This window comes from Falco peregrinus, chromosome 4 (genome assembly GCF_023634155.1).
Source record: "Falco peregrinus isolate bFalPer1 chromosome 4, bFalPer1.pri, whole genome shotgun sequence".
Classification (NCBI taxonomy): Eukaryota; Metazoa; Chordata; class Aves; order Falconiformes; family Falconidae; genus Falco; species Falco peregrinus.
The window spans coordinates 90800032-90822750 of record NC_073724.1 but is presented as its reverse complement, the minus strand read 5'-3'; the positions used below and the strand labels follow the sequence as shown (position 1 = coordinate 90822750).

The 22719-nt window shown below is 41.8% G+C and overlaps 1 protein-coding gene across 2 annotated transcripts in view; it reads left to right on the top strand.

Annotated features, from left to right (window-relative positions):
- HTR2A (5-hydroxytryptamine receptor 2A) overlaps nucleotides 1-21231 on the top strand; it is a 28328-nt gene extending 7097 nt beyond the window's left edge. For both annotated transcript variants that reach the window (XM_005240252.4, XM_027790744.2), the window contains exon 4: nucleotides 19398-21231. In XM_005240252.4, the coding sequence (XP_005240309.1) occupies nucleotides 19398-20197 (800 nt within the window). In that variant the 3' untranslated portion in view covers nucleotides 20198-21231. The remainder of the gene's footprint in view (nucleotides 1-19397) is intronic.
- The last annotated feature ends 1488 nt before the right edge of the window (nucleotides 21232-22719 follow it).

The following is a 22719-nucleotide window of genomic DNA, read 5'->3' as shown; positions in this document are numbered from 1 at the left end:
CATTTATTCAGAAGCAGGAAAAAATCCCTCTTTGCCCTGGAAGAGATGGGTGTTGCCAGCAATCAAATGTAATTAGCTGCTTCCCTGGCTAATACAAATTATTCCATGTGTTAACTGTAATCTGTTACCACTCTTCCAAGGGGAAGGAAAGGAGATTGCTGCCAGCTTGCCACTCTGAATGGTCTCCTGGCCTCCCTCTTGATCCTGGCCCACAGTCTGAGAAAAAGCGGTCTAGGATTTTTATGACTTAAAATAGCTGTGCAGTAAGAAATAGCGGGAGCCCTCTTTCAACAGGAGGACAGTTCCTCCAAGACCTGATGAGGTTCAGCAGCACCACGTCTAGCTCTAGGGTGCATTCAGCTGTTCAGCTGTAGATGTTCGGCGCAGGCCAGGTGAACTCCACCCTAAAAATACCTAGTTACCTCTCAAATATGAAGGAAGCCTAGAGAAATTCAGATGTAGATGTCTTCATTTAGATTAGATGAATCATACCTTATATCTCTACAGTCACATTTTTATCAGTCCAGTAGAAAACATATTACTTTGTCCAGTTTTTCAAATCTTGGGCACTGCTGTGCCAGCATTTTCAGTGCATTCTCCATTTGATAGAAAAAAGTCAAGCATTCCTTAAGTTTCTATGTACTGTCTTTGTCTGCCTTTGTGAGTGGTGCCTATGCTTATTGTGTGTGAAATTATTGTCCTTTTTAAACACAAATAAATTCACAGAATGATCAGAACAACCATTCCAGGGGAAACCTAGTGATCCATGCTGCTCAGCATCTTTCCTCAGACATGGGCTCACTGTCAGAGTATCTGAATTAGCTCACTATTAAAATGAATCCACAAAAAATATTATTTAAGCCCTATTAGTTAGAACATGGTTTATGGTCCTGTAGCAGGAGGGCTTAGTTCTTTGACATCTTGATATTTCATTTCAAAAGTCAGGACTGTTCTTTGCAGTAATAACTGACAGCATCTTACCCGTTGTAAAAACACCTTTTCTGCTCTCTAGAGAATTTTCTTCTCACAGTGATCAGATGAGCCACAGATGTTATCTGTTATTACTATGGCAAGTGATAGCAACATGGTCCCTATTTATAGAACTCTGAAAAATACAACTTATTTTATTGGAAATAACTCAAGTGTGGCATGAGTGAAGAAGACGGTGTCCTGCTTTACTGCAGCTGAATAAGGACACATGTAAGGGAACAGTGGATGTCAGGAAAGTAAGTGGGCTGATAGGGTAAACTTCATGTCATTCACACATCACCTGTCCCTCAAGCAAGTAGGTTAAATAGATATAAATGAATGCAGGCAAGCACACTATGGTGTGCAGGAATGAAGCGGTGCTGAGCTGGTTTGCTAGTCCCATGGAAGCAAGGGGCATGGGGAGACAAGCTGAAGGAAGACGAGTTGGTTCCCAGTCTGGCAACCATGTCGTGAAGGAGCTCTGGCAAATCTGATGTGCTCCAGAGGACAGACAGAGAAGCAAATAAATGGCAAGCTATAAAGAAGCTGCTGAGCTAGTCACTGCCAGGCTGGACGGAGTTTGCACTATGGCATATTGCTATATTAACAGAATAAAGAAAAATGCCAGTGTTATGAGGAACCTTGCTAGATCCCAGATCACCCATGCAACTTGCTGTCAGTCAGTCATTGACCCTGCCCTCCTGATCTGCCACCATTCAGCTCAGAATAGGTAGGAAATGGTTTCTAAAGAATGAGGTGCTTTCTGTACCATTTACTAACAGAAGTGCTTTCTGAACAGAGAGGTACTTTATGTATCATTTACCAGTCTCCAGGCTCTCAGTGCTACTTAGAGTGGCAGGGTTATAAATTATTTAATTCATTGCATTTTCACATAGCTATAGGGCTATAGGTGGCACAGACAGCACCGCTGTCAGGCACAACACGCTCTCCTCAGTGCATGGTGTGGCTGTTATCTCATTGGAGAGGCAGGAGTTTCTCAAGGGTTTGCCCTCCATCCTCAGTTAGATATCCTTTGGCTTCCCCTTGCTCCTGCAATTTGCAGCTGAGCTGGTGCACTGTGAACTTTCATGATGTATGAGATGGAGGGTAAAAAGCAAGAGAAAGAAATGAAAGATGTTTTGCTCCCCTGCATAGAGGCTCATTTTAGCAGGGGAAGAGGGTGGGAACCTGGTGATCAGAGACCTTCAATAGCTCCCTCACTGTCAGAATCCTTAGTCCATCCTCCTGCATAGCCCCCTTCAACGACTGCTTTACCAGGCTGAGTCCAAATCTAGTTATGTTCTGTTTGTATGGTAGTATCCTGTGCCCAAGTCATCTTTGTACCCTTCTCTGAATCTTTCCTAGTGCTTCTACATTCTCTTTCAGACATAGGTGGCCAGACCACAATATTAAAGATGTGGACACACTATGAATTCATGTAGTGTAGTAATATTTCCTGCCTTGTTCTCAATTCCCACTTCAATAAAACCTACCTTTCTTTTGATCTTTAGGACTATCCCTGCACATTGAGCTCACTAACTCCAAACTCATGGAATCAGAGAATGGTTTGGGTTGGAAGGGAACTTTAAAGATCATCTAGTCCAACCCCCCTGCCACGAGCAAGGACGTCTTTCACTAGTTCAGGTTGCTCAAAGACCCATCCAACCTGATCTGGAACTCTTCCAATGATGGGCATCTACAACTTCCCAGGGCAATCTGTTCCAGTGTCTCACCACCCTCACTGTAAAAAATTTTCTTCCTTATATCCAACGTAAACCCATGCTCTTTAAGTTTAAAACCATTGCCCCTTGTCCTGTCACTACGAGACCTGATAAAAAGCCCCTCTCCAGCTTTCCTGTAGTCCCTCTTCAGGCACTGGCAGGCTGCTATAAGGCCTCCCCGGATGGAGTCTTCTCTTCTCCAGGCTCAACAACCCCAGCTGTTGTTGTCAACAACTCTCAGCCTGTCTTCACAGGAGAAGTGCTCCAGCCCTCTGACCATTTTCATGGCCCTCCTCTCTTTCCTGAGTAATGACAAATAGTTCTGCATATCTAGTTAGGGCTACCCCCAAACTAATGTACAACTGCTTCTCAGCACTGGATTTTGTTTGCTACTTTGCTGTTCATTAGCTGGGATTTATGAGGACCTTCTGCAATTCTCTACAGCCAACAGCTGCATGTTGCCAGCACATTTATTCAGTCCCAGTGTTCACACAAACAGGTCACGGATGGGCTGAACAGCGCTGATGACCACAGAGGGCTCTTGGATGTGACCTTCTACCACCCTCACTGTGGAAACAAACTGTTTAATCCTACCCTTTGTTTTCTGTCTTTCAACCCATCCTTTTTCTACAAAAGAATCTTTCTTCTTCTGACATTAGAGCTTAGTTTCTTTAAGACCCTTTGACATAGTGTTGTCAGAGCTTTCTGGAAATCCAGGAATATTATATCAGTTGGATCACCATTATCCACCTGCTCACTGACTCCTGCAAATACTTCTAGCTGATTTGCAGGGCTTGCAGATGTTGTCTTATTGCTTCCCATCTACCCATGTTTCTTTCATTATGACTTCTAATTTACCTAAGCAACAACACTTCCATTCACCAAATTTGTAATTTTCCTTTTATTCACTAAACTCACAAATTTATTCAGTCAATTTGTTCCAAAGACCAGTCACTCAGTGGTCTTCCTTCTGTTGGCTTCGGTGACATACTAAGTATGTATTAAGTATTTAAAAACACCATAAAAAAAAGATAATTTGATTTACTTGACTTCTGAAATCTTGACTTTCTTAGTTTAAACAAAAAATGTACTAATATATGGGTTTGCCTTTAGTGGAAGAAAAGCATTTAGCCAGCAGCATTTCTTTCGCTAGACCATGTAATGCCACAGGCAATTGGTTTAAAATTGATTCTAATTACTGTAACAGATTCTAATCGTGTCTTTAATTCTTAAATCATCCACTACCCAGAGTGGCTAGATAATTAGATTATTTGTAGCTGTTGAAGGCAAAAGCCCATTAAACCCTGAAAATTATTCCATTTGTTTTAAAGCACAGAGGTCATTACTGAGAACAGGTGTAAAAAGCCCAAGCATTTCCTCTTCCTAGAAAAATCAGAGCTGAATTTTGAATAGTGTTTGACTGGAATCTATAGAATTGTAAATAGAGCCTATGCTGAAAAATTCAGGTAAAGCACCTTTGAGTCCTAAGTGGACCTAAGAAATGTATTGCTCTGCAAGAGGCCAACAATGCCTCATTCTCTCATTTAAAAATCCTCGAAAGGGCCTCATAAAAGAATTACAGTCATGAATGTTAAGCTATTATATATGTAATTCCTCTGTCCTTATTTCTCTCTATTCCTCCGTTAATGGTCTAAGTAATGTGAGGTTTGATGAAGCCCAAATCCTCTTAGCTGAGTTTTCTCTTTATCATTTCTCACTCAGCCTACACATCTGTTCACTGCCTTCAGGCAATCTCTGCTTTCCCCAGTCACTAACAACTTAGATTTATTCAGTACTTTTCATGCAGAAAAAAAGTCCAAAGTGGAGCTGGATGAGGCTGGTGAAATATCCCCCTCTGCATAACTCTCCAAATTTTTGCTGTTGCTTCCAAGGCTTCAAAAATAGAGAAATACCATAGCATGTGAAGCAACATTCTCCAAAGTGCAGGGTGCAAAAATTTACCACTGGTGCAAGCCCAGTGCAACTGAGCCCTCTGATAATTTGGCAGTGTGAAGTTTTATGCTGACATAGAGGCTTGCCCCTCCTTCCCAGGCAGCCTGCAACTTCTTTGCATGACTTCTTGCTGCCCTACAGAGTACAAAGGGCCAGGGAAGCAGCTGGGATTGGGAAAGTACAAGTCTCAGTGTCTCTGGATTGTGGTTTGGCCTTCTTCAGCTCACACCTCCTTCTGCCAAGGATAGCTTTCATTTGAAAGTCCCTTTACTGTTTTCAAAAGGCACAAATAGCCAAGGGGCTACAGGCTGGGGATCCCTGTTCCAGATCCACCACATCCTCCATCCTTCCCAGATGACATACTTGTAATTTGCCAGTTCATTCAAGCCTAATTTAGGGACGGCTTGGCATAGTAAAAGACCACTTGGTATAATATGGAATACACTGCCAAAATACATAAAATTGCAAATAATTACACACAGCACTGTATTTCGACAATATAGATTTAAAGTTGAGCATTTAAATTTGGAAGTGCTGGAGCTAAACTGGAAATATCTGCTACACTACTCTCTTTACCATGTAGTCATTCAAAACTTGGCTTTGCATTTTTAGAAGTATTTATAATCACTTCCTTAGTTAACATTTCTTTGTTTTTTAATCATACTCATTAAATCATCTCCTAGAGAGTGAACATACTGTTTGCTCTTTCCAGCTGGAGGATTTCAAGAGCAAACATTTTAGGTTTTGTGCTTGGGCAATCCTCCGGGACCTTCTCCATTTGTGGATGTAGCTGCCACCATAAAAATAAAATGCCAGAAAACTGTTGTCAAAAAGTTGTGACACAACATATAGAGAAATTTGCATTAACTATAATGAAGTGCCATGGCACAAAATCTCATGAACGAAGTATTAGAGCTTCATCACCATTTCACAGAAGTAGGATTTTCATTTTGTTATTTTATAGAGACACAATATATGAGGTTTGGTAGTCAGTAACAATTATGCCAGTAGAAAGTTTATTGCCATACTAATCACTCCCCCAGCAGTGATAACTAACGAGTAAATGAGCACTTCATCCATAGGTTGTCTGAGGGAAGTTAACATTCTGTGCTGGGATGCACATTTCTGAGTTGGCTAGCACATGTATTCCAGTTATGAGACATTACTTAAATGGTTCTGAGAAAGAGACATAAATACCATATTTACCTTCCTCATCGATGTAAATTATTCCCATATTTCCCATGTAACAGAATCCTTTGCTTCTTTCCAGAAGAGTGAACACATGTCATCCACCAGACCAACAGGTTACCACACGTACCTTCCTCTCATATCTGTGAAAGTTAAAAAAACTTGCATTTTGAACTTGTATATGGGTTTTTTTCATTATCTGACAAGGTGGTGTTACTAACCTATACTTTTCTGTATGCAAAAATGCGGAAAAGAATAGTAATGATTGAACTGCTTTCCAAATTCTCCAAATTTGGAAACACAGACATAAAGAAACAGCATAAAAATCCGTTGGGCCACATTTCCAAACTGGAGACACTGAGCAACCAAGTAAACATCTGGATGGGGAAGAATGCATTATACCAGCACATATGTGTTATCAAATGAAGAATAATTACTATGTATACGTTTACTAATTTCTTTGTGTAATTACCTGATTATCAGGAGGAGATGAAGGATTTTGCCTATGAAAAAGACACACTTTCATTTTGTGAGCACCTCTTTTGCAAGAAATATTCTGCTTTACTGGTACAAAAAGCAATGAGGAGTGGTCACAACATTCATGTGTGGCCTTTCTACTTCATTTTTTTTAAAAAAAAGGCAAATTTTAAATTATAGAGCTGTATTTTTAATAGCGGAGCTGTGTGGAAAGAATCTGGTCAGTCAAGGTACTGATGGCAGAATTTGTTCGTTGTCTTTTTTTAAAAAAAAACACACTTGTCTTTGCCCTGAAGACCACAAGAACCATTCTTCCCCTTGAAGCTAATGGCAGAGAAGCATTAAGCTCAACTGGACCAGGCTGGTCCTATTGTCAGGTTTCTTCAATGAGTAAGTGACTGTTCATGGTTGGCAATATGACTTATAACCAGCCAGACTCTCTTTGTAGATAAACAGATAAACTGAATGTTTTAAGAAAAAAGGCAGTAACAGTACAGTGCCCCTTATAAGTTACTCCTCCTCTGAAAGGCTGTTATCTTTTAGCCAGTCGTGTACCCAGCACAGTGTGCAATACCTACAAGAATCCAGAATGGATTCCCCAGCCAGAGAGGGAATGATGAGCCTAGATCCTACCGCAGGATACTCTTTTCTGCAGAAAGTATTATGTGAGGTGTTGCAAAATGCAGAAAGGACATGTTTGCAGGCCTGCTCTGATCTTTTTCCACTAGGTCTCTACAAGAGTACATGCTCAAAAGGTGATCTTATAGTGACCAAGAAATTACTTTAGCATCTCTTACCAGAGGAACTGGAATTTCCACATAGCAGAAGCCACATGCAATATAAATGAGCAGAGAAGAAGTGCACAAGGAATCATGTTGGGATTTATAAACTCTGTCAGCTGTACACTGCAATTGCATTTAATTGCCTTCTAAATTAAAAATAGTGTTGTTAAACTAGCACTACATGGCATAAAAGAAAATGTCAAGAACAAATTTCCATTCATTTTAAAATTATAGAGAGCAATTTCACAGCTTCTTTCATGTATTTAAAAAAAAATTATTTAAGCCAGATCTTACATTTTATAATGTTAAGAAAGAAATACATATCACAGAATTCTGTTTTACAAAAAAAATCCTTACATTTACCCCTGTTAACAGGAACATTGCAAACTATTGCACACTTGGTCTGCAATTAACTTTCCCCATTCATTTCCCAGCCCATGCCATGGGCATCTTTTCTAAGTAGAAGTCCAGCTAATAAGTGTCAGGGGTTTTGTCAGAGATGACTCAACATATTTCTAATTACCTACAAAAAAATTTGGAAATACCTGTCAGCTGGTTTTGCCTATGATGTCCTCCAGAGTCACTGATGGAAAACAGCCTGTCAAAGTCCTATGACGTCCTAAAAGTAGGCTAAGATATCACAATAAAGGCTCTGTTTTTTGGCTGATCAAAATCAGAGCTGTGTATTTCACAGCATTCAGTCTGGCATTTATGTCACAAGTAAATCACAGCCACTGGGAAGACTTGTTTTCTTTTGGTAGTACATAACCCTTGTTATGATTCTGTATTTGATCTGAGCTTCCAAATGACAAATTGACCGCTATTGCTAGGATCATCGACTGAGCTGAACCGAGCATAGTAAGAAAAATACTGCATGGGGTTTAGCTTGCAGCTTTCTTCTTACAAGCGTAAAAGTGCCCAAAAGTTTTAGGTTGTATGTTTCCAGGGTAAAACCAGACCTGCCTTGCATACCACTGCAGGACATGAGGAGATCCCTCCAGCACTCAGAGCAGCCAATTTTTGTTGCAAGGGCAGTTCATCCTGTAGATGGGATACATGGGAAGGCATGATTTATCGCTTTTTCATCTCTTTTTCAACCCTGCCATCTTCTAAATGTGACCAGGGCGCTGGCTGATTTAACAAAAGAACAGTTCCGTCAGGGTGAAGGGCATTATATACTGGCCAGGCACTGGCACATCACGTACAGTATCCTGAATCATGATGTTCAGAGCAGTGCAGGTCTCTAAGCTGCTTCTCATCCTGTTTTCCCTTCCAAATTATCCACCGCATGAGGGCATCTACCCCAATAACTGTCCAGCCATTGGCGCAGTCTCCTTATATAACTAGTTAGAAGCAGACTATTTGCTTAATCAGCAGCCTCTCTGCAAGCAATCACAAAAGGAGGCACAGAGAGACAAGATGAAGATCTGGATCAAAGTGGAAACTGGCCTGAGGTCTAGAAAATTCAGAAGAATTACAGTTTGGGTTGTCTGTGCCTTCAGACTCAGTGCAAAATAGTTGCTAAAATAACAACAACAACAACAACAACAACAACAATAATAATAATAATAATAATAATAATAATAATCTCATAGTTACATTCAGTCTCCTTTTAAACTATGCAATGAGGTCAAGCAGAACTGCAGGAGAAATCTCAGATACCAAAAGAAATCTCTATTCAGTTCATTGGAGGATTAAGGCAGAGTTAAGTAAATTACCAGCGTTCAACAAATCATACCCAGTAATAATTAAAATCCCAGAAGTATAAAAACGGAGATAGTAAAGGATCTTGTCACTCAGACTGCTCCAGGAGACATCACAGTAGTTACTTATGATCTGTCTGTAATTTCTAGCTTATTGCTACTATACATTTTTTTTAGACATCACTGTGTATGTAGCATGTATAGTATATAATAAGCTAGCCCTAAGGAGCCTTCAGGATCTTCATAGCTAAAAAGGCAGACTGATAACGTGTGATCTGGAAAGATCCTGTTACAAACGTATGGTATTTATTTCTTTCTCAAAGCACAATTATCCCCAAATCTGTTCTCCTAGGGGCCTGAACAGTGAACATTGCAAAGCCATCTGACATGGAATACAAAAAGGTCCTGCGCTAAACAAGAGGGATACCACAAGTGGCTGGAGTTGATCCCACTTAAAGGCTCTTTTCCTTTTCAAATTAATGTATTTACCTAAGCCAGTGACAACTGTAAATTTGTAACTTCTTTTGAGTAGAAATTAAACCATTGCTACAGGGAACTTAAAAACACCAATGCAATTTAAACAACATTAACTGAGTATACAAAAAGGAAAAAGGGTGTTTGACCTGCTTTGCTGCATTTTGCTGAGCCACAGAAGTAGCAGGTTTGTCCATCCAGGAGCTTTAAATAAAGAAAAAGCAGCATCTTGTCCCTCTGCATAGAGCTAGGCTGGAGACCTAGGGCACCTCTTGCAATTTTTCAAACTAAATATTCAGCTCTTTATCATAAGGTCACTCACTTCTAATCACTTCTAATCACCATGGACGATGTGGTTACACAGCCATCATCAGCCTACATCCCCTGCAGGAGAATATTAAGCCCAGCTCCCTCCCAACTCCCAGCTGACAGCAGGATTGTAGCTGCCATCTGGCTACCTTGAGCTTTGGCTCTGCTCAGCCAGCATCCTCCAGGCAAGCCGCTTCCTCGGCTTCCTGTCCACGCTCAGCCAGACACCGCCTTACTCTCTACTCTTTCCAGACTCGGGAGAGTGATAAGCCTGTATCTCGCCAAAGATCAGACTGCAAATAAATTGGTATTGTAAATAATAATGCAATTAAATTACAGGGTGGGAGGTTTTAAAAGCCTTCTACTGTTACATTAGAAAACTCCCCCCCGCCTTGATTTTTGCAGCTGCGGTTTGGTTTCCTCTAGGCACTGTGAATGCGACACGCCATCTCCACCCTACCTCCCAGCAGGTCTTCCTAGGTGGGGGGTGGGGATTAAAGTGGAGGCAGATGCACGGAACAAGCTGGAGTCCATGTAGAAGTGCTGGCACATGGGGCCACATGCCCTGTCAGTCTCACTGGAAATACAACGCCAGTGTCCCAGCTGGGAGTGCTGGGATAGAGGACCAGCGATGTACAGGCGGAGGAACCCTCCCAGGAGACTTCACCAGACCCATTTGAAGATATAAATGCTATTGACAAACTAGAGGGATGCAAAACTTGCAGAAACCTCCACTGCTACCCTACACCCTTTCTACCCTATGCAGTTGAGTGCTGGTAGGACATCTCCTTTGCGCTAACAGATACAGCATCACTGGCACGTTGTCAGAGCGCAGGCTAAAGGTGTCACAGCACTGGCCTTGCTGGTCCTCAGGGGACTGCCAATGTTTGTAACGACCTACTGACACTGTTGTCAAAACAAGGCTGATGTAAGTAGTGGTGACTTCAGATCATGAAAACACAGCTTGTAACTCATTTAGAAAAGTTGGCAATCTTAGTTGAGTAGGTATGTGGCCACATGCAGATGGGTGTGTGTTTCTGTGAAATTAGTGCTTATTTTCAGCCCTGCTTCTTTTTATGTGACACGTGGTATCCACATGCCTTTAAGCCAAGTAGGATGGAGAGTACCCATGCCTTTCCAGTCCTTGTAATATTTCATACTCTCAGATTTTAAAATGCACCTGAGGCTGCAGGCAGGTCTCCCTGCCCTTCCCTTCTTCAGGCACTTCCCCATGAGAACGTAGCAGGAATAGCTGGCCTGAGGGAGGGCTAATGAGAAAAAGAAGCCTCTTGCCGGATGCAAATCTAACCTAGCCCAGCTCCCAGCAGAAGAAAGTTATGGCTTCCACACAGTTTGCTGGTATGTAGTGGGGTTTACCCTTCTCTGTGCTTTTTCAGCATTGCCACTGACACTAGTTGTCCGTGTGCTCTCAGCATAAGCTGGGAAACATGGGACTGAGCAGGACAAAAGACAAGCAATTTCACCTCAGATGTGACATGGCAATGCGGTGCCAACAACACTGCTGAATCCCTCCCATAAACACTTCTTTGTCCCACCTCTAAGGATGGGCTAAGTTTTCACATGGGGAACACAGGAATAATGCTTTCTCAGGTGGACAAGTTTGCTCTACGTGGCATGATGGCACACTCCTTACTGGAGGTCAGGCTGAATGGGTTCCTCTGGATCAGTAAATAGGAAAAGGATTTTTAGGCTCTGTTACTGGCTTTTAACCTCCTGGACTTCCTGGATTTAAACAGCTCTGCCCTCTCTTCTGCTGCAAAAGCCCAGATACCTTCTTGCCTCCCTCTTCTTCCTTGTAGATGCATTTATGGTGACTTGTATTTGCACAGTAATCTACACAAGGCAAAGAGATTTTTTAACTGAGAGTTGACACACTTGCCGAGTCTAGGGCCAGGTTCTTTTGACATCTTTCTCCAGGCTTAACATCCCTAAAATATTCAGAATCAGACCATGAGGTCTAACCAAGCACAGTAAAAGGGAGATTCATTGAATTCATGGGAGACCTGTGGAAGAATCTGGCATGTGGTACATTACTTTGTCCTTTAGCCATATTGTGCAAGAATTTATTTATGGGGTAGTCTGATATTTCTTACTTATTTAGGAAAAGCTCTGTGCCTCAGTATGTATAAATGCTGTAGTAAACAAGCAGATGGAATGTACGTGTGTGTCATCTAAAAGAAAAAATCTGTATAAATTGATAAAGTGTTTCAGTTTTACAAGTTTTCTACTGATCAAGAACATACACATATTTGCTGGCCATAGAGGTGAAGGTTTTACCTGCAGGTGTTCCATACAGAAGGTCACCAATGTGCTAACTCCAAGCAGAAAGACTTTTGTTCTACAAAAGGCAGAAGCACTGCAGAGCTTCAGCTAAAATAAGGCAATATGCAGTAAAGAGCTGAGGACATTATTGCCTACAAGCACATAAGGAAGTTACTTTAAAATAAAAAAAATAATACTCAAATGAGATAGCAAGACTAGCTTTGGGAAGTGTGACTGCTTTGCTGCTTATGAAAGACCAGACCAGGCAGAACAGCTTTGTCAAGCAATTTCTCACCCCTTGAAGGCCTCCCCTCTGCCCACGGCAGTCAGCAAAAGATGAAGTCAGCCTGTGCAGACCTGTGCTGGCAGTAAACTAAGAGGGTTTGGTTGTAATAGCAAGACTCTCTATTTCAGCTTGCTCAGTTGAAACCACCAGGATCTGTTTACTATTGCTCCTTGCTGCATACACAAATGGCATGATCTGAAATCCCCAGTCCCTAAATCCTTTTTCAAAGTAAATTTTTTTGGACATTCATAAATATTTATTTATTTATTTCTAGCTATTTGCTAAATGCAGACTTCTATATGCCTCTGTTAGACCCTTTAGCGACCGGGTAATCATATTACACAGAGGGGTAACAACTTCTCTTGATTTGACATAGCTGAAAGAAGCCAATAAGCACCTTGGCAGAAGCCTCTGCCCAAGCCAAAAATGTCATTAGCTAAAAAGCAAAGACTGTAACAGTGGAGAGGCTCCACTGGAAATTACTGTGCAAAAGGTTGTGTCTTCTGCAAACACTCAGAACAATCGGAAAATCCAACAAGGCAATAAGAAGGACCAGATGTGAAGGACACAGAACTTCTGAGGTGCGTGCAGGCAGGAACAGCACTTAAAGCCGAGAGCAAAGAAACCACTCCCTATGGTTGGATTCTTGCTGCCTCTAGGAAATAGGGCTGCATGCACATTTTGTAAGTGAATGAGATTATACCAAATCAGTAAGAAACTCCATCAGCTGTTTCCTCTCTCATAATTCAGCCCACTCTGGATCCGTGGGTTTCTAATCATTTGAGTCAAAAAGGGACACATGTCCTTCATTTCTTGCTCTGTCCTCCCTGTAATGCTCCTTTAATTCTGTTTCTATTTAACTTATTATTGCATTCCTACAAGTTAATTTGGAGAGACACATCTCTGTTCTTGTTAGAAATAGGCTTCAGCACTGAGGACGTAAGTGAGAAACATCAGTAAGACACTGAGACTTTTCTGATTTTGTTTTTCTAAAATGAAATAGCTGATTTCTGGCATTACATTATTATAAGTGATCATTTGCAATCATTTTCTCACATAAAAAGAATTGAATATATCTCCTACTAGGCTAAATAACATGTTTCCTCAGAGATTTTCTGAGCTGCCAAGAACAAAGCCATTTCAAAATTTATAGAATAATCCAAGCATTACTTGGCACCCCCTATGGGAAGCTAAATATAATGTAGTTTTCCTTTCAGTTGTATTAAATATAACATGTGTGACGAAATTAAGTGTACCAAGGGAAAGATATAGAAAACCAGCTCTCTGTGTGCCCTCGAATAAAAAACTAAATTTGGCCTATAGACAGTGATAGGGAAAATGCCTGGATCCACTTTGACTCCAGCCCTGTGAAGATGGCCTCTTGGGATGCAGAAAAGAGACAGTGCTCCCCTAGCACCTTGACTCACTTAGCTCTTGAGGAAATCCATCTGAAAGCAAATATTATGTTGGAATTTATTATGTGGGGATGTGACAGAAAGCTCCTCATGACTCCTGCCTCCACCAACATGCGTTCCTACCGCTACAGAAGAGGTCCGTGCTTGTCTCACACGTGAGGAGAAATTCTAGCCCAGGATACAGGGGACACTGCCACGCTGTCTAGGAAAGGCAGAGGGTTTTTAACATTCATACTAACTAGATGAAGCCTCAGATGGTGATTCCCAATCCACCCACAACTTTTCAACATCCCCTCTCCCCAGGTGGAAATGTTTGCATCTACACTGCCACCCATCAGCAAACTGCACACCCTTGCTATTGGCAATGTGGCTGGCACTATTTGAGCAGCAATAAAATTATAACAGTGAAAGGTTTGTCATGACTGGAAATGGTCAGTTGGGAAATAACATTTTCAGGTGCATGCAGAAATCAGCTAAGTGTTTGCAGTTCTGTGGAAACCCTGACTCCCGTAACGGTGAGTGCCACACGCCAAGCAGAGACATGGAGCCAGACTGAGTGGTTCTTCTGCAATGTTTAAGCAAAAGCTCAGAAGTAGCTGTTGCTAAACTCCAGCTCCTGATATGAAGTTCAGACACATTTGCATCCTTGACACTCGGAGGAGGACAGGGTCCACAGCCCCCCTACAAGTGGTTCACTGTGGTATATGCTCCTAGAGCAACCAAACATCCACACAGGGCACCGTGGTAGCCCAAATGAATAAATATTCTTTTGTGTGGTTACTTCAATCCAAAATATTGAAATAATGTGATGGCTGTGTTGCACCAAGGCCATTTTTATACAACATGAAACTGAGGATATGCATTGTATGCATTTTATGTCTTGGGATGTAGGATGTGGATGGACATGGACATCCTACAACAAGTTTGTTGTTTGAATGTGCAGAAGTATCAAAGGAGGACATTCTCTGAGTACAGAAAGGCACCAGATACCAGGCATGGGCTTTTCTAAAGAAATGAGACAATATTGCCCCATTGAGCTGCCTGAAGGAGCAACTGGGCTTCTCCAAGCAGTAATTCTTTCAGAAGTCCCTAGTGTCACAGTGCATCTCTGTGCAGTGGCTCGTCATCTGGCCCATAACCCAAGTATGTCTGAATCAATGTGACTGCTAGAACTTGAGCTGGGGCGATTTTTTCTTTTTCATGCAAAGTTGAACAAAGGTGCTGAATTTTGTCGAGAAACTGTAATGACATTTCTAGAAGGTATTTCCTATTCCTTGGACATTTATTAGGGCACATAGTAATGCTTATCTGTATTCAAATCAATTGAAATGGATATATGTGAGGTGAAAGCATGTGACTGACAGCTTCTGCTTGAAGGAGACTTCACGGAAGGAACCTTGACTTCTCTTCATCCTAAGCAGCCCAAGTATGCTACCCTGCAGGGCATATTGTAAATTCTGGCTTTGATTCACTGATAGTCTCAGCAGCTCAAGGTAGCTGCAAACCCAGTTTAGCTGTCTAGTTAAAGTGGTTTTATGGCTGCTGCATACCTCTGAAGATTTGCGACCCAGCAATGTGTACCACTAAATCAACCTTTGTCAGTTTTACCAGGCTTTTTGAGAGAACAACAAGAAGGATGCTATTGTTTTACCTCTTAACCTTTGATGTTTTCAAGAGATTTTTGTCATTCTGAAGTTGTGCCCAAATGCTTGAGGTTTAATGAAGGATTTATTACTCATCTGTATTGTGTGGGTTCTGTTTTACACTTTATTAAAGTCCATAGAGTTTGAAACAGCCACCTGTGTATAAATCAAGCTATATGAATAAACCACCTTCTACCAGAGGAACATAATATTTAGGGATGTCCACAAGGGAAAATGTTCTGATATAAGTGGAAATGTCAACTGGAAACGCAGTGGATAATGTACCTCCAGGGCCTGAATGGATGCTCCCATTCTGTGGTGAGTGCTTCCTCATGCTTCAGCTTAGTTTGGTTTGGAAGCAGAATAAGATAAACCATAAAAAAGCACTCAGGGGATGTCAAGACCTTTTCCAGACGGAGCTTGAGCTAGAGGGAGCCATGGATGTGGCATGGACAGGGTGTGGAACAGCTGTTCTGTAACAATCCTGCCAAGTCGTTTCCTCTGTTTCTATTGTTTGCACATGCCCATTTCCCAAATACCTGCTTGTCCCTACCTGGTAGCTCTGCATGATCCTTTCCTGTGAAGCTGATTTTCTTCTCTTGATGTTTGAATACACAGGCACAGTTTGTGTCTTTTAAAACATCCACAGTCACCAAGAGTGGGGAGCTGGAAAGCAAGGACAGTAAAACCAGCAAGAAATTATATACCTGAATCATCAAGATGAAATAGATCAGTCAACTTCGATCTTTAAAGAATGAATTCAGTCAGCTGCAATAATGCTAATACAGCTTAGACCAGGACTTTTTGTTATGTGTCTACGGGACAAGCCTGATCTTGACCAAATCTGAGTGACATATAGGTGACATTCTTGGCCACGTATGATACTTCCTAAAAATTCTATCAAAATAGTGGACATGGGTTGCACATGGAAGCTCCTTTATTTATAGTTTAAACATGACTGCCTTTGAATTTGGTCCCTGTGTGGAATTTGCTATCCTCATGCTACAGAAGCCAGAAGCTAGCTGTTGAAGACGGACAAATTTTGTTTGTTTGGGCACAGGAGCAAAGAGTTTAGTCCCTGTAGAGGGATGAAAAGAGAAAATTGGGCTGGAAGTTAATTTATTCCATGCAGGAATGCCACAGTGTCATTTGTGGGACCCCTTGCATCAGCAGAACTTGGGTGTACACAAAAAGCAGGTTACAGCTGTCAATGTTCTCTGCTACCAAACCGTGGTACCTCTGGTATTTCCAGACTGCATACAGGCCAGTTACCCGTGGCTGCAGGGGAAAAACACCTTGAACGGTCATTCAGAAAAACTTACATGACCAGCGCCAGCTACAGCTCTGCTGTGAACTGCACTTTCGCGCTTGTTAAAAGAATGACAAGGAAATGTGAAAACTCCAGCTACAAGCTGAAACTCATTTCCATTTTTTAAAGCCAGAAATCTGGATTTAGATGCCAGTCTCCAGAAGCTGCTAACAACAAAACAAAGCAGGTGGAGAACTGCTGCCCTTGTATTTCAAGTGAGGAGTTGTAACTGACTTTGGCCTTCTACTTGAAAAAGCTTGCAGTTGTGCTAAAATTTTCCTTTCTAGTGCTGCTGCCTCTCCTCCCATGCCCCCTGATACAGCTGAACCATAAGGTCTGTAGTAATGAAAGGCATCTTTTTACTCTGTCAACGCCATTGTTTATTTTATCTCTGCAGCTCACACTAGGTCTTTGAATGAAATGAAAAAACAGCCCTGCTGTTATCAGTGCAGGGCAGAACCAGATGGGAAGCTTGTGGCATTGCTCTGACTAGTGCTGTGCCTCCACGCAGCTGGAGTGTAATGCTGGGAGGTGCTGGGTGCCTTCAGCATCTTTCAACTCATCCAAAAAAGAAAAGGAATGTCAAAGCATTCCCCATTTCCCTGGAGGTATTCTGCACCCCAGATTACTCATCCATGGCTGGGCAACATGGCTCCTTGCAGCTGACCTCTCCCTCTGTGCTGTCAGTCGGACTGACTCAGATTTTTTTAGGCAGCAGCTTTCCTGGCATCACTGGAGATTTCCATCAGTTCAATGCAGGAGCTGCTTGCACCTCACCCACTGGCTTCTCAGAGCCCAGGTTCAAGCATTTAGGGCTTGCGCAGCAGAAACAGAAAGGGCAATACCGCAGGGTCTCCACCAGCTTCTGCCCCAGGCAGATAAGAACAGCGCTTTTGTAAATTGACCTGTGCAGACAAAGCTACAGTGTTGTTAGAAAAATAAACAGCCATGGTGTTAGAAAAATAAATATCTTTGTAGAAGCTCCAGAAGCACCAAAGGAATGGAACATATGAAGAGAATAATAGCCTAATATTATTATTATTATTGTCATTATTATTGTTTTTTACTGTGCCTGGACTCCCCAGCCTCCCTCTAGGACTGGAACGGCTGTGCTGGGCACTGGAAATGTGTGAAATGAAGAGACAGCCTGTGCTTTTAAAGGGTTCCCTGTCTAAGCACCAGAGTGGAAAGAAAGGAAAGGAAGGGTCGTAGAGGGAAGTACCACTGAAATGCTAATGTTAGGGGATGAGTTTCAACTGTGAACCAGTAAGGACATTCTTGGGCACACAAGGGACAAGTTAGGATACAGCATCATCCTCACATCATAAGAAATTCTTCCCTAATGAATTTTTTCTTCCTCAGAAGCCAAATACAGCATCTGAAATTTCTATTCAAAGATGCAAAGGGGACTGAAGCTCCCAGATGATGCTAACTTTCTGCAGGAGTCAAACTCCTAGTTGCTTTCATCCAGAGAGGGCTGCATTATCGCTCTCTGCTTCACAACTCCACTTTTGCTGTCTTCACAGCACATCATCTTTTTCACTGTCTGAATATTGCCTTACTTGGAGAGACAGTATCCATTTGGGGGGTGGGGACGAGACAAATATTGAAAAAAAAAAACCCAAACCCAACAACCAAAGCAAGAGCAGCTGTTTGATTTTGCTGAGACGCTAGCAGCATTTGCAGAAGTCCCTGAGGAAATGGCTGAGTGGGCTTGAATCAGACATAGCAGTCCAAGGAGAACGGACTTCATCAACCTGGCCTTGCTGTTCATAACAGGGCAAGGACACAGCACACGCTCCAGGGGAAGAAAAAGTTTGCATGGCTGCTGTTGCCTCCGGGGCTGTGCGTTGAGAGGGCAGCCTGCAGCAGATGGCAATACCATGAATGGACCTTTGCAGTCCTGCACAGAGAACCACATCTCAGGCTGCCTCATCTGGTCTGTCAGTGCTTAATATATCCCTGTCATTCCTCTGGCTATTGACATGTAAAGTGCTGGGTTTTTTTTAGCATTTAGACTGTGTCGTCAAATGTATGGAGATTACAGGGAGAACAGAAAAAGAGCCAATGAAAGATTACTCTCAGAGATATGAGAAAAACTGATATTTCCTCTTAAAAGCAGTATTTCACAGCCTAATCAGAAACCAGTACCCAGAACACTTTTAATTCTCTTATAAACACAGCCCAAGACCACTCTCTAAGCCACCCCAGAAAAGACAAACATAGTATCATTTTGATCATAGTTAATAAAAGCCTTTGCCAAGGTGGCAGGAACCAAGAGGCAAGTCTGGAGATCATTACAGGGGCCCAAGGTCCAAGGGTATAAAGCAGTTTTTTATGCTTGTGTTGCTACCAGGTGTCATGGGACAGCTGGATGGAAGGACATGTGTTTTACCTGTGGCTGGGGTTTCTGTGAAAGAGAGAGGGAATTCAGATTAGAGTAACGGCAAAAAACCTTCAAAACTGTAACACTGCTCTTCCTCTGCCCTTCTTTGCTGGAACCTTGTAAAGGTGGTGGTAGTACAAATGTCAGAGCCTAGCAGACCACATTTAGCTCCTGAAATTCAGCATCTGCAGGATGAATGTTTCACACAGCATCTTTTCTTAGGACAGCCCCAGTAAAATGTCACAAGAACAGGACTAGCATTGTGCCGCTGCTGAAACATGAGATGCAATATAGCTCATTCCCCTGTGTCAATTCAGTTTGCTTTGGGATATCTATCAATTGTGGGTCCATCTGTTAGTGCTCATTTGTGTCCTATACCCATTTATTCCTTGAGAAATTATCTGTATATAGCTAAGAGCGTGGGGTTTTTTTCTTGGAGATTGGAAATAGTGGGGTTTCTTACTGTGTTTAACCTCTTATTTTTCTAATCTACCTTCAGGTATCTCCATGCCTATACCTGTCTTTGGACTACAAGATGACTCCAAAGTGTTTAAGAAAGGCAGCTGCTTACTTGTGGATGACAATTTTGTCCTAGTAGGCTCTTTTGTGGCATTCTTCATCCCTCTAACCATCATGGTGGTCACCTACTTTTTAACTATCAAGTCGCTGCAGAAGGAAGCTATGCTATGCGTGAATGACATTGGCCCAAAGACCAAGTTTGCTTCATTTAGCTTCCTCCCTCAGAGTTCCCTGTCCTCAGAGAAACTCTTCCAGCGCTCTTTGAACAGAGAAGTGGGGACTTCTGGGAGGAGAACCATGCAATCCATCAGCAACGAGCAGAAGGCTTCCAAGGTTCTTGGCATTGTCTTCTTTCTGTTTGTTGTGATGTGGTGCCCATTTTTCATCACCAATGTGATGGCCGTGATTTGCAAGGAGTCATGCAATGAAGAAGTCGTTGGAGGACTACTTAATGTATTTGTTTGGATTGGCTACCTTTCTTCGGCTGTCAACCCACTTGTATATACGTTGTTCAATAAAACCTACCGTTCAGCTTTCTCTCGTTACATTCAGTGTCGCTACAAGGAGGAGAAGAAACCTTTCCAGCTGATTTTAGTGAACACTATCCCAGCACTTGCATATAATTCGAGCCAGCTCCAGCTAGCACAAATGAAGAGTTTGAAAAAAGAGGCAAAAATGATGGCTAAGGATTATTCAATGGTCACGATAGGAATACATCATTTGGATGGTACCTCCAAGGGAATTATCAGCCCAGCAAACGAAAAGGTTAGCGGTGTTTGATGGTCAGCAGCTGCCATGACAACCACCATGTGTATGCTGAAAATTTCACCTGGTTGTGAGAAGCTCTGATAGCTTAGGAAAATCAGCCCTGTTCAAGAGACCCTCCAATAACATCACATACTCCTCATATTATCCTGTGGTTGAAAAGCAGGGATGAAATGGTATCAAATGTGCAATTTTTTTTCATACAGTACTTTGGCTATTTTAAGCACAGGCTTTATTAAACTTATTTTTTTAATATTCTAAAGGATATATTTCTTAAAGAAAAAAAATGCAATTTCTGGTATTATAACATGAGCTGTGAAGAAACCTACGCATTTCTTTTCTCTTTGCAAATGAAAGCTAAGCTTTGATGTTCTTGCAGAGTTGGCTCCAGCTAGTTTGTCTTGCTACAATGGAATTTTGTTATCATCAACTGAATGAGCACTTTACAGAATTTTAAATAAAATGATGGTTAATTTACTAATATATATTTAAAATAAATTTTAATGTATTAAAGAAAAATCTATTAAAACCTGTAGAGATTAATTATATGGACATTTTGGTAACAGTGTTTTTATGGCTATATTTTTCTTCTGAGTAACCATTCTGAAATGTTACTGGGCTTTTCTGCCATTCATTCTATAGTGTGAATTAGCAAACTTCAAAGGTAAATTATACTTGAATGATTCTTTGTTTCCTCCACCACTCATAATCTTTATTTCATGTCTTGTGCTTTATCTCCATTCAAGAAGTTTCATCTGTTCAGCTTAAAACTTAAAAGTAATCTTTTCAAAAGTAATTGTTGGGCTTGATTCCCTGCTCCTTCCCACTGATGTTGGCAGGGAAGTGAAGTGAGAGAAGAGTGGAAAATCAGGCACAACATCGCTGAATGATTTCAGGAACAATTCCACATCCATGCCTCTGATTCCAACAGAGTCTGATTTAAGTAATGTCAGAGGAAATTTTGAATGAGTAAAGCCTTCAGTAAAAGGTTGCAGCAGAACCTCTCTCGTCATTTCTCTTCGGTTACAAAAGCTGTTATAAAAGATGTCCTTCTGGTTTTGTTTTAGTGCTTGTAGAGCCAGAATTATAAGAAAACTTTTAGTTGCTCCAAATTGTTTTCCATAATTTCACTGTTTCATTGTTATGGTAGATTGCTCAGGAACAGTAGGTATCTTGCACTATTAGGACTCAGCCTTAATGAAATATGTATGGACAAATGGAACCCACTTGAAAAATAACAGGACTTATAAGCGACACTGTATTTCACCTACATAGCTCCAAGGGCACAATACATTACATAAAGAATGTCAAATACATTGCTTGACAGGAATGCCTAGTCATGAAATTGCTTCCTTTTGGGCATCATAGACCATTTCACCAAAGCCAGTGGGACTCTGCTGGAGAGCAGAAACATAAGTGTCGCATTCACCTGCAAAATCTAGATCCAAGCATTTGATTAATTCCATTAATTTTGCAGCCACAATCATCAAAAGCAGGATGCATTCCAGTTTCAGATCCTGTCCACTCTGAAAAAAACCACTGCCTGGCCCAGATGCCAAACCCTAATGCCCTCATGAGTCCTTCTCTTGAAATTGTTCAGTTTTTAGAGACCCATTAAATCTCCACTAAGACAGAGCAAGAGAGAGACAGGGAGAAACTGAATCTGATTCTAGGCTACCAGCTGGGGGTCTTTGGAAGAGGAAGACTTCTAGCTTAAAATACTGATCTGTGGTAGAAGAGGATTTAAAACTTGCCTAGGTATTTTGGTTGATTTCCAAGAAACGGCTTTTATTGTTCTTTTGCCAGTATGATAATTAAATCTGCCAGTTCTATGAGCCATTTCCTCCAATGTGAAATATGTCAGAGCCACCATGCGCAGGTCACAGGAGCTCTTCATGCACATGGGGACACTGACTGGGTCCACAGCCTTCAGACTCCACACCTGGGTCAAAGTGTCATGTTGCAGCAATGCCACGTATGTCATCCATCACCTTGTGGCCATTAATGGTTTTCCCCCCAAAACTGGGAATTTAGGATCACCTGATAAATCAAGTGGTACAAATGCTGTGTTCACTAAGGTAGTTTATATGGTCACTGTAGCTCTGGGTACACTTATTCACCACAAAAAAAAAAAAAAACCCCAAAACCTGAACAGCTTCAGCAGAAGGAAAAATGGACTCACTGCTCCTGCCTTCCTATACACACCCTGCTCCCACTGTGCAGTGTGAGGCATCGGCACAGAAGGGATTTCAGGGAGAATCTGCTAAATGCAGCTGTGCATGAGGACCACTGTAGTAGTAGGTGGGAGCAGTGACTTTCCACTGTTTCCTGACAAGTTTGATACAGACCCTAAACAGGGTGTTTGAGCTAAGACAACAGTCAGATTGAATCATACAGGGCACCCAGGCAAGGGATGAAGCACTGATGGAGCACAAGTGGTCCAAGGCATCCCGTGAAACAGGGTATTCAGGTACTTCCTGATGTCCAAATGTCTCCACTCCATAACTGGTGAGATGGTTTTGAGGATTCACCCTTGG